Below are 14,287 nucleotides of genomic sequence, written 5' to 3'. Positions count from 1 at the left end.
TCCCACCAATTAAAGCGGTTTTCTGATGGCAGGTGTGCACCCCAGCAAACCAGAATTGTTCACCTGGGTTTGTACGGGTTATCAGGGTGTATGGGATGCTCTGAAGACCACTCACAGTTTAGTCGTCGGTTGAGTAGTATCTCATCCAAATTGTGATGCTGGCAGTCTCACTGGCCGCTTCGGCAATCGGCTTGACAATGTGATACTTTAATGGATAATTGGAGCAGCAGTTGGGTTCTGTTATAGTATAATGGTTTGGCAAACACTTTGGGGGGTTACAAATTCTTAAACATCAACACTCTATACTCCTTGAAAGTGAGACGTCATTAATTAATAGTCGATTTCAGCATTTTGGCAGCACTAAAAGACTTTTGCTTCTACTCAGGCAAGTTTGGCTCAAGTCAAAGCTTTGGCAGCTAATCAAATGATGAATACTCCATCAATTACCCGAATTTCTCTCCATAGAGGGCAAAGAACTGGACTATGGAAACTCAACAGTGAACAGAGGGAACTGCAGGGAATTCGGTTGCAGTAATCTAGTGGTTAGTCCAGAGTTTCAGCTCACAGGATCCCTCCCATGGAGAGAAAGAACGGAGGAAATGAACATCTTTTTGCCCAAAGAAATATTTGAAGAATCTCAGGGTTCTAAAGAAGCAGAAGTGGTAGCAAGAGGTTGATGACACAAGTCGTGTTTTTCTGTTTGTTTGTTTTTTTTTGCCTCAAGTGAAAACAAGAGGTGATTCATTAGGACACCAAGAAAGCCCAAAGTGGTGATAATCTGCTCAATAACCAGTACTTAGAGAAAGGACATTCGGTGTTTGGGGACAAAATATGTGCTCAAAGGATGCTGGCTGTATGTGTATGAGAGAGACAGAGAAAGTGAGACAGCATCAAGATCATGAGATATAACTCAGTGCCAATCTAAATGGTCCAGAAAGGGTTCTTAGGGACTTCGGGAAGTGTTCTGCACGCATTGAGCAGAAACGGAGTGATTTTTCACACTGGTTCAGAGCAGCCTTGAGCAGGGGACCAGGATCAGTGTGTGCTTTACAGAGTGCCTGGAAGGAAGCATCAGAGGCAGAGGTCCATGTACAGGGAGGGGCCGAGCCTTCTCACTAACTGCACGGACCCACCACCACCCTGACTGTGGGCACCTGAGCCCCGCTCCACCCCATCCTCATGAGCCTCCCAGCTCCCACCACTTCTTCTCTGCTGCTACACTAGCTTGTCTCCCTCTAATTCCCCAGCCGGGCTATTCTTTTTTTACGTCTTTATTGGAGTATAATTGCTTTACAATGGTGTGTTAGTTTCTGCTTTATAACAAAGTGAATCAGTTATACATATACATATGTTCCCATATCTCCTCCCTCTTGCATCTCCCTCCCTCCCACCCTCCCTATCCCACCCCTCTAGGCGGTCACAAAGCACCGAGCTGATCTCCCTGTGCTATGCGGCTGCTTCCCACTAGCTATCTGTTTTACGTTTGGTAGTGTGTATATGTCCATGCCACTCTCTCGCTTTGTCCCAACTTACCCTTCCCCCTCCCCATATCCTCAAGTCCACTCTCTAGTAGGTCTGTGTCTTTATTCCCGTCTTACCCCTAGGTTCTTCATGACCTTTTTTTTTTTCTTAGGTTCCATATATATGTGTTAGCATACGGTATTTGTCTTTCTCTTTCTGACTTACTTTGTATGACAGACTCTAGGTCCATCCACCTCACTACAAATAGCTCAATTTCGTTTCTTTTTATGGCTGAGTAATATTCCATTGTATATATGTGCCACATCTTCTTTATCCATTCATCTGATGATGGACATTTAGGTTGTTTCCATCTCCTCCAGCCGGGCTATTCTTTATGAAAAGTTATTCAGTCCTTTTACTTCCTTGCTTCTAACCCTGTAATATCTTCCCACTGCACCACAGATAAAATCCAAACCTCATAGCCATCCCCACCAGCTGTAAGGGACCCGCTATCTCCCACACTTACTCTTGCAGCCAGTTACTCAAATGCCAAGCTTCCTTTTCCCTCCAGGTTGCTGTCCGCTTGCTGTCCTCCTAGCCCTATGCTTCATGGACCTCTAATCATTGTACATGTCGTAGCTGAAATGGCACCTCTTCATGAGGCCTTGCTCCAGACACCCCCTCCCCCAAAGTTCCACCATCCCTGCACATCACTCTGCTCTGATTCTCTTCAGAGCTCTTATCATATGAAATTATTTTGACTTCTAAGCGTCTGTCATAAAAAAAAAAAAATTCTGGAGCCTTCTACTGTTCAACTCAATAAAAACAACCATGCCCACGTGGCTGTCGCATGTTCTGAAAGGCCCAGGCTTCACGTTTGCAGTCGTCACATCCCCCATCTCCGCTCCAATTCCCACCTCTGGACCATCTCCCAAGGTGAATGCCATGTTTCCCACATTTTTACTTAACGTATTTTCTAAATTGACTCTTACTTTTAACTTAGATGTACTTTAAAAGGAAACTTGAGATGACATCATAAATGAGAGATAAGCCTCAAATAAATAAGATCTAAATAAAATGGTCTTAAATTCTAGCTAGAGTCTGGATGGCACCTCTCATTCTGTTAGAGGTCACACTGGTACCATGTTCAGGACAAGCTCCTACCGACGGAGACTTTCTTTTTGATTACTCAGACGACTGAAAGGTGATTTGGGAGGGGAATATCTTTCTCAATAGGGTTCAAAACTTTCTGCAGTTTTGAACTGTAGAACTGGAGGCCATCTTTTGGGCCACTGGGGTGTGGGTCCCTTCTTTAAGCAATGGAATGTTAAAGCTTCTCAAAACGGCAACTAAGTTTCAGCTCTCTCAACAACTCTGATAGATGGGCAGGCATGGCTAGGATGCCAGGGCAGCGTTCGTCATGAAAGAAAGAGTCGTGCCAGAGGAGGGTGAAGCTGATGATGGGCACAGGTTACAGGAGAGCTGGCAGATAGATACCTCATGTGTTTGCTGAAGCTGTTCCCATTGCCCAGAACAACGCTGTCCTTAAAATCCCATCACCATCTTTGAAGCCAGTGCAAATCCTGATTTTTTAAAGTCAACCGCAGACCCTACCCCAGTAAGAATTATTGTCTCCCCGATATCCTGAGAGAACTATGATAGAACTTCTAGTCCAGTATTTATACCATACTGACTTGGACTAAATGATGTGTGTATGAATCTGTCTGCCCTGTTGGGTGGTGAGACCCCAGAAGGCAAAGGTTTTTGTCTTATTCATCTTTATAGCTTTCATAAGAGCTAGAACGGTGCCTGGAGTATATCACGTGCTCAACAAAGGCTTGTTGGCTAAATTCAAAGCAGTAACAGAGGGTCAGATCTAAAAAAATTAAGGATATACTTCCCATTGAAATTATTTTCCTTGTAATACTTTTTATATATAAACACCTGTCTGAGCAGAACCATCAACCTGTAGGAAATGGTTTAAACTCTCCGTTCTTCATATTGTTTTACAAAACTAAACAATGAAAGATATTGATGGATTTTAGACCACCACCCAAGTTTATATTCAGCCACCGTCTTTTTTGAGAAGTGACTTTAAATTGTTTTTCTGCTCTTGGAAGATAATTTGGCATTTTACTACAGGTTAGTTCTAAATTCTGAAAAAAACGTTTAAATTATTGTGAATCATTCCTCCTACTGTATTCCATTACAGAGCTATAAAAATGTCAATAGTCAAGGCAGTTTGATCATTACATCAGGGAATTAATCATTGCCCCACATGCCTCGTGAGAACACACTCAATGCACAGGAAGTAGCACAGTGTCAAAATCGACACGTATCAGTACTTCAATCAGAAATCCTGTTAACACTACCTTCCCCCCAAATCATTTCAGGCAGATAAAGCAGGAAGACTGCAGATACAGGTTTTTTTTTTAATCTCTTTTCAAAGCTGTATAGAAATAGAATTCACTTCGAGGAGCCATCACAGACTTCCCTCTGTGGAATGTGAATAAAGACTTTGGTTTGACTTTCTGCAAACTTTGTAACTTTGGCATGAGCCTTCCTCAAAGAACCATGCTTCTGAAAAGAGTTTCAACTCTTGCTGTTGCATAAGGAGAAGGGAAGGAATAGACGTTACATCAGCCTTGGTGCTGAGCATATTCATGATTTAACTTCTGTGGCCTCACAGCAGGGAGGAAAGAGATGGAGAACTATACAGCAGTGAATCCCAGACACCCTAGTGGAAAGAACTACTGTTATTTTATGTACTACTAGGAAAGAAAAACACTGCCAATTAAATTATGACACACCGTTGATTGTAGGACATGCTTTGATTTCAGAGACGTTACAATGGGAAAACCTGTGCATCTCAGAACAGATGAGCTGTGGATTTTAAACAGCGCTAATGAGTTCCTCTGCATTTCATGCAAAAATAATAATAAGCCTCAGAATGCATAAAATGCTAGCCTTGAATTTGACCTTCCTTCGGACAGTCTCCTCCATCTTCTCCAGGATTCACAGCTAAGTGGTTTTGGGAACAAGCGAAATAAAACCAAACACTTCCTATGGTCCCTTCCTGAGGGGTCTGCAAGACTGAGTTGCCAGATAAGATACAGGATGTCCAGCTACATTTGAATTTCAGATAAATGAATATTTTTTGGTATAAGTATGTCCCCAATACTGCATGAGATATAGTAAAACAAATTAACTGAGTGCCCTGTATTTTTATTTGCTAAATCTGGCAGCTGTGCTCCCAGGGTAATTCTGACTGCATTTGACCTTCACCACATGCTTTTTACTTTAAGGACCTTAACCTTTACCTGTCGGGAGCCTCCAGTAATACTTCAGCCACTTCTTACAACAACTCTGAGAGGGAGGAATTATTGCTGGTATTTTAGGGCTGAAGGAGCTAAATTTCCTCCTCAGACTTGAATGTCTCATTAGGTTAGTTTGGTTTGGTTTGAATTCTGATCACGGCTGTTAATCCTTTCACACGGTAGTTAAGGTCCAAAAGATAAAGGTCCCTGGGAAACCATGAGGATGGTAAAGGCACTTTTACCCCTGGAAACAACCTCTGTGGGTTGGTCACTGGTCACTGTCAGGGGACCGTATATCCAGCATATAATAATAATGATAATAATAATAGTCATGGTAGCAGCAGCAGCAAACCCTCAGCACCTCTTACTACGTGTCACACACATCACTAATCACACCTCTTACTACTCCCTTTTTACAGTTCCAGAGCAGGGTTTGCAAAGGAAAGCCTCCATACCGTCGACTGAGTCGTAGGCAACAGGTTTAAAGGCAAAGGTATTATTTCTGTTACGTGCATGGCCTCTGTCTATACACACAATCTTCTCTCAAATGCACTGCTTCTCAAGTACCTGAGAAGTTTGAAAAGAATCCCCACACCCAGGCTGCCCCCCAGACCAATTAAGTCAGAATCCCTGGGGCGGAGCCAGGCATCTGTAGTTTTTAAAGTTCTCTATGTGATTGCAGTGGGCAGCCGCGGTTGAGCACGGCTGTTCTAAGGAGAGCTACACGCTTCCATCTGGGGCTTTTAGGAGGGAAACCCCTAAGTTTTAAAAACCATATACAACAGAGCTTCGCAAATACAATTAGTTTTTGTTTTACTTATTTCCTGTTTTCCATAGACAACTTATAAGCATTGGCACAACGTTGCCATCTGTAAGGCATATGACAATAGCAGACGGGAGCTTAATAACCGAAGAGGCATTAACATTTGCAGGCCCTAAATTATTTGCGTTCATCTGGTACGATCTGTGTGATGAGACCACTTAATGCTGGATTTCAACACCAGAAGTGGGAAGGCCATATTGCCTGGGCTTCGCATCGTTCCTTGTCATCCTGTTGAATTGTTACAAGATGGATTTATAACAGACCTAAAGCTAGTATCAAAATGAAAATCAGTTCCTGAGTAGAAAAATCGCAATCCCGTTTGCCTCGCCTGTAGCCATTGCGTCATATCTGCTTCTGCAAGGAGGGAAATGACTTTTTAATGTGGTTTTCTTCCACTAAGGAGAATTAAATCTATGTGGCAAAACGTAAAACCAGCGTGCTGGCAGCCAGATTCTGAGCGGAAGATCCATGACATGTTTGTGTCCTGGTTATATGCTAATGAAACTCATTTAGGCTGAAACTTACGCTGGGTAGAAATAGTGCTCAGCTGGAGGGCCAAGCTATCTTTGTTCCCTCACTGTTTTGCCTTCTGTATCAAAGTTTTCTCTGAAATAATGGGGACATTTCTCCATGGCTGCAAGCTGCCAGGGTGGGGGGCGGGGGGTGTCTCTGGGTTAGAGTGAGAATGAGTTGGGCCTGAAATAGCAAACTCCACTATTTTAGTCGTGAGGCTTTTTTTCCTGAGTCAGCGGGCTCCTTTGTCAAAGGATCTGGCTTTTGGGTGATGGTACCCGGTGAGCTGCAGCAGGATCTGTGGAGCTGTTCACTCTTTGGTGGCACTGCACTTCCTCCAGGATAGACTAAAAGGCAAAATTTGCCGGGGACACCCCTGGCAGTACTGCTCCTTGCTGGGTGATCTCCAATAGGTGAATGAACGTCCTCAGAACTCAGTTTCTTCCTTGGTGAGGAGTGAAGCAGTGCCTGCCTTGTGTATGGACTGTTGTAAGGATTAAACGAAATGATGCACAAGGAAATAATAACGTGAAGAAGAAACCTCCCTTTACATCATGAATACTAGTTATCATTGGTGCTATCAGTTTGCCTCAATCTCCCTAAATGACTTAACACGAAATAGTACATTGTGCCTCCTGTAAGAATTTATACCCTCAGCATTTTACAGTGTGTAGAGCCACGCACAGGAATAACAAGTTTAGTTAATAAAACTAAATTGCAATAGGAGACTAAGGTGAAAAACTGACCTCTTCTAAAGAAGAGAGTTCTGACAACACCCTCTCTCTCTCTCTCTGATAGAATTGAAATTTTATTCAGTCAATACGTAAATCTGAGACATATACAAAATGTTTTTTAAATAAATATGGGTGTCTGAAGAGGATTTTAAAAGGGTTCCTTTGTCTAAGACCAACTGTTATTTTTTGAGGCTTCCTCATTTAATTTTTTATTTCGTTTTTCTTTGTTTTTTACCGTTTGCCTGCTTGAAGCCTCTTTTAATGCATGTACTCTTTTATTTCTTACTCAGTACTCATGGCCCTTCTATTCATTATTCTCATAAATTAACCCCGGGCTGTTTTGGCTCGCTGAGCAAAACTGCTCAGAGCTCATATAACAGAGGCTAAGCCAAAGAGAAGAGGACGTAAACCCCAGGCCAGCTTGGGGAACGATTGTGGGTAGGTGGCAAACGTAATGCCTTCAGCGTCTGGGAAGTAAAACGAATGGATGATGCCGGCCAAGCGCAATGTTTGAGAGTGGTGAGGGTTTCGGTAAATGCAGAACGTCCCCCGTCTGTGACGCCCACTCCCAACCTCAGCAGATAATTACAAGGCGGTGAAGGGACCACATGTAGCAGCCTAATCTAGTTATTGTATTACAAAGGCTGGAAATGTGGATTTGTACACAAAACCTCCCCATTTTCAAATTCTGGCAACTACTACAATGAAAACAAAGACACGCGCCCCCGGCCTCTGATTTGCGAATGCTGTTCGGCCGCTCCCCCAAGACTTTTTCACGGAGATCCCAAGGGCCTATTAATGAGCCTAGTTTTCTTCTCCAAAGCTCCAGAAACATGACAACGAGAAGGAGGACTCCCCAGCCTCGTGGAGATCGGAAGAGGAGATGGCAGCCGAAGCCGCGGCGCTACGTGGCTACTTTCAGTGACGCAGGTAAAGGCTGTACGTTTACTTCATCATCACTCAGAACCCCAACCCCCTCAAGAGCCTCACTCAAGAAATAATGAGGATTGGGCTTCCCTTGGTGGCGCAGTGGTTGAGAGTCCGCCTGCCGATGCAGGGGACGCGGGTTCGTGCCCCGGTCGGGAGGATCCCACATGCCGCAGAGCATTTGGGCCTGTGGGCCGTGGCCACTGAGCTTGCGCGTCTGGAGCCTGTGCTCCGCAACGGGAGAGGCCACAACAGTGAGAGGCCCGTGTACCGAAAAGAAATAATGAGGATGCAGAAAAGCAGCCGCTCCCACTTTCTACAGTGGTGGTTGCACAAACATTAAAGCCCGAGTGGAGAGGACCCTGACCCTTGAGGCACTTGGTCCAACCTCTGGGTCTCTCTTCCTGACTCCCCATCACCTTCTACATACCGCTCTGGTCTGTAGAAGGGCAAATGGAGAGCCTTGCTTTGGTGCCAACCTCTCTAAGGATGACGAGCAACCTCAGTCCTGATAGCAACAGGCAAGCAACCCTTCCTTCCAGCCCACCCCAGGCCCTTGTCCCCTCTGTCCTCTCCATTCCTGCCCCTCTGCAAGCCAATCTCCACACAGCAGCTGGAGGTAGTTTGTAAGGAAGGCAAACCCGATCCTTTAAAACATCAAAACCCTTCCAGGGGGTCCCACTGCCCTCAGGCTCAACTCTCAGACTCCCGTCAGGCTGCAGGGAGCCCTGAAACAGCTCCGCCACACCCAGGCAGGCTCTCCTTTCGCTTGGGCCTCCTCTCCTGGCTGCTATTCGGTAAACTGGCCCCTTGGCTTTGGCTGCCGGGAAGCTCAGGCCAGGCAAAGAGAATTCTCTCTTTCCGTTAATGATGTTTTACTATTGGGAGATCACAGATTTAAGACTCTGATAGAAAGCTATAGCCAATCTCCTTTCCACATTTTTACACAATGTCAAGGGACTCATGCATCTTCTGAAATGTCTTAATAAATAGTGTGCCATGAAATCTTGGGGCCTACCTTGAGTAAAAAAATGATTCATTTTCTGAAATTCAAATGTATCTGGGTCCTGTATTTTATCTGGCACCCCTGTTAATAAACCTTCTTAGGAATTACGGACCCCAGATAAAGAGCCTCCTGTCTAAATTGTTTTTCTTTTCTAAAATCGTCTGCTTCATCTGGTCTTGTGTGAATGTGTTTATGTTATAAGCAGCTGAAGTAGATCAGATACAAATGAAAAATGCAATTAGTGAACAAATACTGGTAGCAGTTGAATTATGTCAAATTGTATCAACCACTTGGTAGTTATGACTTTGAGCTAGAAAACACAGTGGTTGTAGTATTATGTTTTCATTTGGAAATGTAAGTCTATTTTGGTGAGTTTAAAATACATGTGCATTTCTTGGTCTTTCTCTCCCCACCTCCTCTTTAAAGACCCCGTGTCAGCTACCTCCCCCTCCATTACTGTTCACGTATGCTGTGTGCTCAGGCCCTTGCATTCTAGAAAGCTTATTTCATTCTCCCATGTCACTGGCTTGTCAGCTCTGCACCCAGTTGCCTGAAGGGATATAGCGTGGTGGTAGCAGAAGCTGTCTTTGATATTTTATTTTTAAGCTTTTCCACCGCTGTTCACCTTCTCATCTCTCCCCTTCTCTCCTCCACCTCCCCTTAGGATCTAGCTAGTTTACCTAAGAACATAGGCCTATGGGCATGAATGCAAACCCTGTTCTATTCCTCTTCTGAAAGCCGGTGTGTCATTTTGGGATGTCCTGTTCAAACGGGGTCACCATTCTTCAGACTCAACTTTCTAGGCTGCATTTTTTTCTTTTTGGGTTTCTTATGTAATGGGCACTTTCAGGGAGAGGCAGGAAAGCTCCAGGCTGTTCCTGAGGCCTGCTGAATTGTAGGGTTCTATCTTACAAGTGTTTTCTAGACTGTTTAGAGCATGTAAACTTCTTACCTGAGTTTCCTGTACACTCTGCTTTGTCAGCTTTTGCTTCTGTCTTGCCTTGAGGCCTAACTCGCCTGTCTGCCAGGTGATTCAACTTGCCTCATAAGTCTTGCCAGGAAGATATCCACCGTAACTTGTCACACAGACTGTTGCCAGAGAGCCTGTGCATTTCTCAATGAACTAACATTAACGTCTCTCTTTAAGGGTCTTTTGCTACAGACGAAACAAATCCCCTTCAGTTCTCCCAGCAGTCAGACGTGGCGAATGAGAACAGGAGGGATAATGCGGCCAGTGAGCACACAGCTAGTAACGTGGCGGTGAGGGACTTAAACGTGGGCCCTAAGATTTCACCAAGAGCATCCTCACCAGCTGTAGTGTGAGACAGGGACTGTATATAGTTCTCTTTAGAGACAAAGGGGAAAGGAAACATTCATCTAGGAAACCTGATCATGGAGTTGGTCCACCTGGATCTTTGATACCCACTCTCCTCCCTTTTCAACGTGCACCTATCCACCGAATGTCTACACAATGTTAAGGGGTTCGTGGAACTTTCTGCAGTTGGTTAACAAATAGGGCCGTCATGCAAAGATATGGACGTCCCTAGACTTAAAACGGTATTCAGTATTTATCTGAAATTCAGATAAACTTGGCCTCTCCAAGCTCTCCTGAGTACACCCTCAGCAGCAGGTCCAGTCAGTGTCGGGCAGAGCCAGTTCAAAGGCTCTGATGTCGTTCACTGTGCACAGCTGCACGCCTCACAGCACACACACAGCCAGATACAACGGGGCTCAGCCCCAAGAATTTACAAGACCTGGGTTCTCTTATTTTCCCATCTTGCAGGTGATGACAAAACTGAGACTCACTCAGTGATTTAAGCGTTACTCTAAGGTAAACAGCGAGTAAGTGGTAGAGCTCAGACCTGAACCTAGTTCCACCCCGAAAGCCTTTCCCTTCGTCTCTCACCACCCACCTTTTGCTTGGAAGAGCCCGTGTGTCCAGCCAGCACCGCCACCCTATCCCAGCCCCCCCGTGCCTTCCAAATCGTCTCTTCAGCCTCTTCACCTGCTCTACTGGCCTCGCCGGCCCTTCGGCGAGGATGTGCCTCCCCTACTGGGCTTCCTCGCCGTCCTGTTCATCACCCTCCAGCACCTGCCTCCCCAGCAGCAGACAGCCAGGCTGCAGGGGGCTGAGCTTGCACCAGCTGACTTCCAGACCTGCCGACTCCTGCCCTCTTTTCTCCACCACTCGACCACGTGCCTACGTCACATGGCCTTGAGCGTGTGTTGCACAAATTTCATTTATTCCCATTTTGTCATGATTTTTCTCATCTTTGTGAGATTCACCTTTAAAATTTCAGGTTATCTTAAACTTTGAGAATGTTGTAAACACTGTAAACAATTGTAAACAATGAGAAACATTGTAAACAATGAGAAACAAGTATTACTTATTATTGGAAGTTAAGCATAAAAAAAAAAAACATGAAAGAAAAACAGTGCGGATGAGTTCCAGCTCTGCATAGTTGCTTGCCTGTTGCTATCAGGACTGAGGTTGCTGGTCATCCTCAGAGAGGTTGGCACCAAACCAAGGCTCTCCATTTGCCCTATTCAAAAGGATTAAAAGAGAATTACCTACAGAGGGATTCAGTGTAGGTCAGCTAAAATGATCTTAAACAGGCCAACGATACCCATCTTTGGAAAACAGCAGTAGAGGTCAGAATCCAAAACCTGACCAAGCTGACTCCAGACCTGCTCCAGCCCCTAAGCTAGTTCTCCCCGTGTCTCTCCCCCGGCACAGGGAGAAGCACGCGGGAGGCCAGAGCGAGCTTCCCTGGGGATGCGAGGCCGCTAACTGGTACCTAGATGAAGGACTCCAGGCAGGAAGCCCTGCACCCACAGGCACGCTCAGTCTCTGGGCCGATTGGATCTGTTTGCCATTCGTCTACCTTAACAACCAGCGTACTGCATCTCATGCCCAGAGATGCCCTATCTAGGAAACGGGACTGTAATAGGCAAAGAGCTGCTCTCTGCTGAATGCTTGGTAGGGAAGTACCTAGCAACCCCTCAGTAAGTAATCAGCCTTGTTCTATAGCTTCTTTATGCATAAACCCAGATTAATCCTCAGCATGGACAAGACTGCCAGAGGACCACAGAGATAAACATTCCCAAACTAGAAACGGTTTCCTCTGCCTCTTGAAGCCATCCTTCGTTTGGTTCCAGGAATTCAGCATTTGCCTTCTGCTTAGGTGAATTTATGCGTTGCCTCCCCCTATTGGGCCTCCCCCTATTGGGCTGAGTTCCTGGGTAGGGGTATTGCCTCCCCCTACTGGGCTGAGTTCCTGGGTAGGGGTTTTGTGATGGCTCTTTTAGTGTATGTTATAAATCATATTAGATGACGGTGGATCTGCATTTCTTATCTAACCTTGCATCCTTCCTGGAACATAGTATTTTTCTCTAGGTACTTAGTACATGGGTTTGCTGCCACTGCACACCCTTGTTTATTATCACCTCCTGTCCCCACTCCCACCCCATGTTGTAATTGGGTGGGGTGTGTTGTTTGTAAAATACGCAAGCATCACCCCTGACTGATAGAAAGTCAGAGCAGAGCAGGTCTCCACACCCTGCTGTGTCAGCAGAGTTCATTTGTAATTCATCAGACTCTCCTCTGTGCCTGCCATTACTTTATAGATAATTGGTTGCCTCTCATTTACTTATAACACAGCCGTGCAATTTCAAAGCAACTGAGTCAGCCCAAAACAGAATTATTAGTAGCTACAGATGTACTGTCAAGGCAAAATTTTGACACTAGAATTTTTGAAAAAATCACCATAATTTCAGCCACTGGACCACACATATCATAATCGTGGATAGTCAAAGTGAACGAGAAAGGACAGGTTTACTTATTTAGCACACGTTCTGGTCACTGAATTGTACCTTTTGAAATCCACCTCAACGGCTTAGAAAAAATCTCAGCCTTCTCCAAGAGGGTCTCCTCTCAACTCAGCAGCCTCCAGTGAGAAAGACCCAAGGAGCAGATCATAGTATTCATGTTTCCTCAGGGAAGAGGAAGAGTTAACTTCAGCTCCTTGGCCAATTCAGTCCTAAACCCCTAGGTAATCCCCACGTCGGGGTGTCTTCAATACCAAGGAAAGTGTTGGCCAGCACTCCTTCAGCCCGTCTCCAGATTGATACAAGAAAAGATTTTCTTTAGCACGGAAGTGTAAGAGACGATCCCTTGCCCTTGTTTAAGGATACTGATACTTTAGTATGTTCTTACGCTCTTTAGATAAAGGATCCATCATCTTAAACAAAGATATTTTAGTTTGCTTTTTCTTCCTCTCCTGCCCATGTTTCTACTGGATTATGCTGCCTCTTCCCTCCTTCTGTGTAGACTACGTTTACAGAACCAAATTTCAGTAGCAAGGAATTAAAAACTCAGTTATTTGGATCAGCTAAATATAAATCAAGCCCCTATGGCCTAAATTGGGAATGATAAACCATAGAATCATAGAGACTTTAGAAATAATCAAATCTAATGTCCCATTAAATGAGTTATTTTATCATAACTCAAAAGAAGAACCATTTAGTTGTACTTTAAAAACCTCCCTTTATAAACATTCTTTTAGATAAGTCCACCCCATGGCTCCAAAATGGGTTTTTAGTTCTATTTCATTATTTTTAAAATGCTTTACCAAGATCCAGCTTTCTCTAAAATGTCCCTAACAGTTCAGGCAAAAGATTTCCCAGGCCAGTAATGGTTAAAAGAATCTACAGAACTGTTCTGTTGAGATTTAATTCGACTGGTGGTAGAAATGACTGGTGTCCTGTAGGCAATTTTAACTCTTCTGAACCTTGGAAATACATGATCCATCAGCACGGAGTCTCCTTTTCGGAAAAGTGTAGTCCAAATCCCAAAAGTAAATTTTAAAAGTTTCAAGCTTGGGACTCCCCTGGTGGTCCGGTGGTTAAGAATCCATCTTGCAATGCAGGGGACGCCGGTTTGATCCCTGGTCAGGGAGCTAAGATCCCACATGCCTCAGGGCAACTAAGCCCGTGAGCCGCAGCTACAGAGCCTACACACTCTGGAGCCCGTGCGCCACAACTAGAGAGAAGCCCGTGCACGGCAATGAAAGGTCCCGCGTGCCACAACTAAGACCCGACGCAGCCAAAAAATATGAATTAATTTTTTAAAAAGTTTCAAGCTTTCCTTGCATCTTGCAAAATGATGATAAAGCCTATCATCACCATCATCTTCATCCTCATCTCATCTCCAGAAATGGATAGTTTATCACATATCAACCCGCATACTCTCATATGGGAAAAACCTCCTAGAAATGTCTACCCACTGCCAAGACTCTTCTTTTTCTACTTGCTTCTCTCCACTCTTCCACTCTTCTCATTTTGTCTTTGTCTCTGCCAGAAAGGAAGGTGGGGGGAAAAGACCCTCCTAGAGGTCGTGGGCAGTTAATAGGAAGAAAGGCTATGAAAATTCACCTGAATGATCTTTGACTCATCATTTACTACTAGCTATGCAGTAGCTATGCAGTCCACTCCAGCCTATGCCTAA

The 14,287-nt window shown here is 44.7% G+C and overlaps 1 protein-coding gene across 11 annotated transcripts in view; it reads left to right on the top strand.

Moving 5' to 3' along the window:
* Positions 1-14,287, top strand: part of FHIT (fragile histidine triad diadenosine triphosphatase) — a 1,420,480-nt gene that overhangs the window by 1,388,634 nt on the left and 17,559 nt on the right. For all 11 annotated transcript variants that reach the window (XM_024746516.1, XM_024746512.1, XM_024746515.1 and 8 more), the window contains one exon: positions 7,672-7,778. In XM_024746516.1, the coding sequence (XP_024602284.1) occupies positions 7,672-7,773 (102 nt within the window). In that variant the 3' untranslated portion in view covers positions 7,774-7,778. The remainder of the gene's footprint in view (positions 1-7,671; positions 7,779-14,287) is intronic.

The sequence above is a fragment of the Neophocaena asiaeorientalis genome, unplaced genomic scaffold (genome assembly GCF_003031525.2).
Source record: "Neophocaena asiaeorientalis asiaeorientalis breed wild unplaced genomic scaffold, Neophocaena_asiaeorientalis_V1.1 scaffold251, whole genome shotgun sequence".
Classification (NCBI taxonomy): domain Eukaryota; kingdom Metazoa; phylum Chordata; class Mammalia; order Artiodactyla; family Phocoenidae; genus Neophocaena; species Neophocaena asiaeorientalis.
Note: the sequence above shows the minus strand (reverse complement) of the source record. Positions and strands in the feature narration are given on the sequence as shown.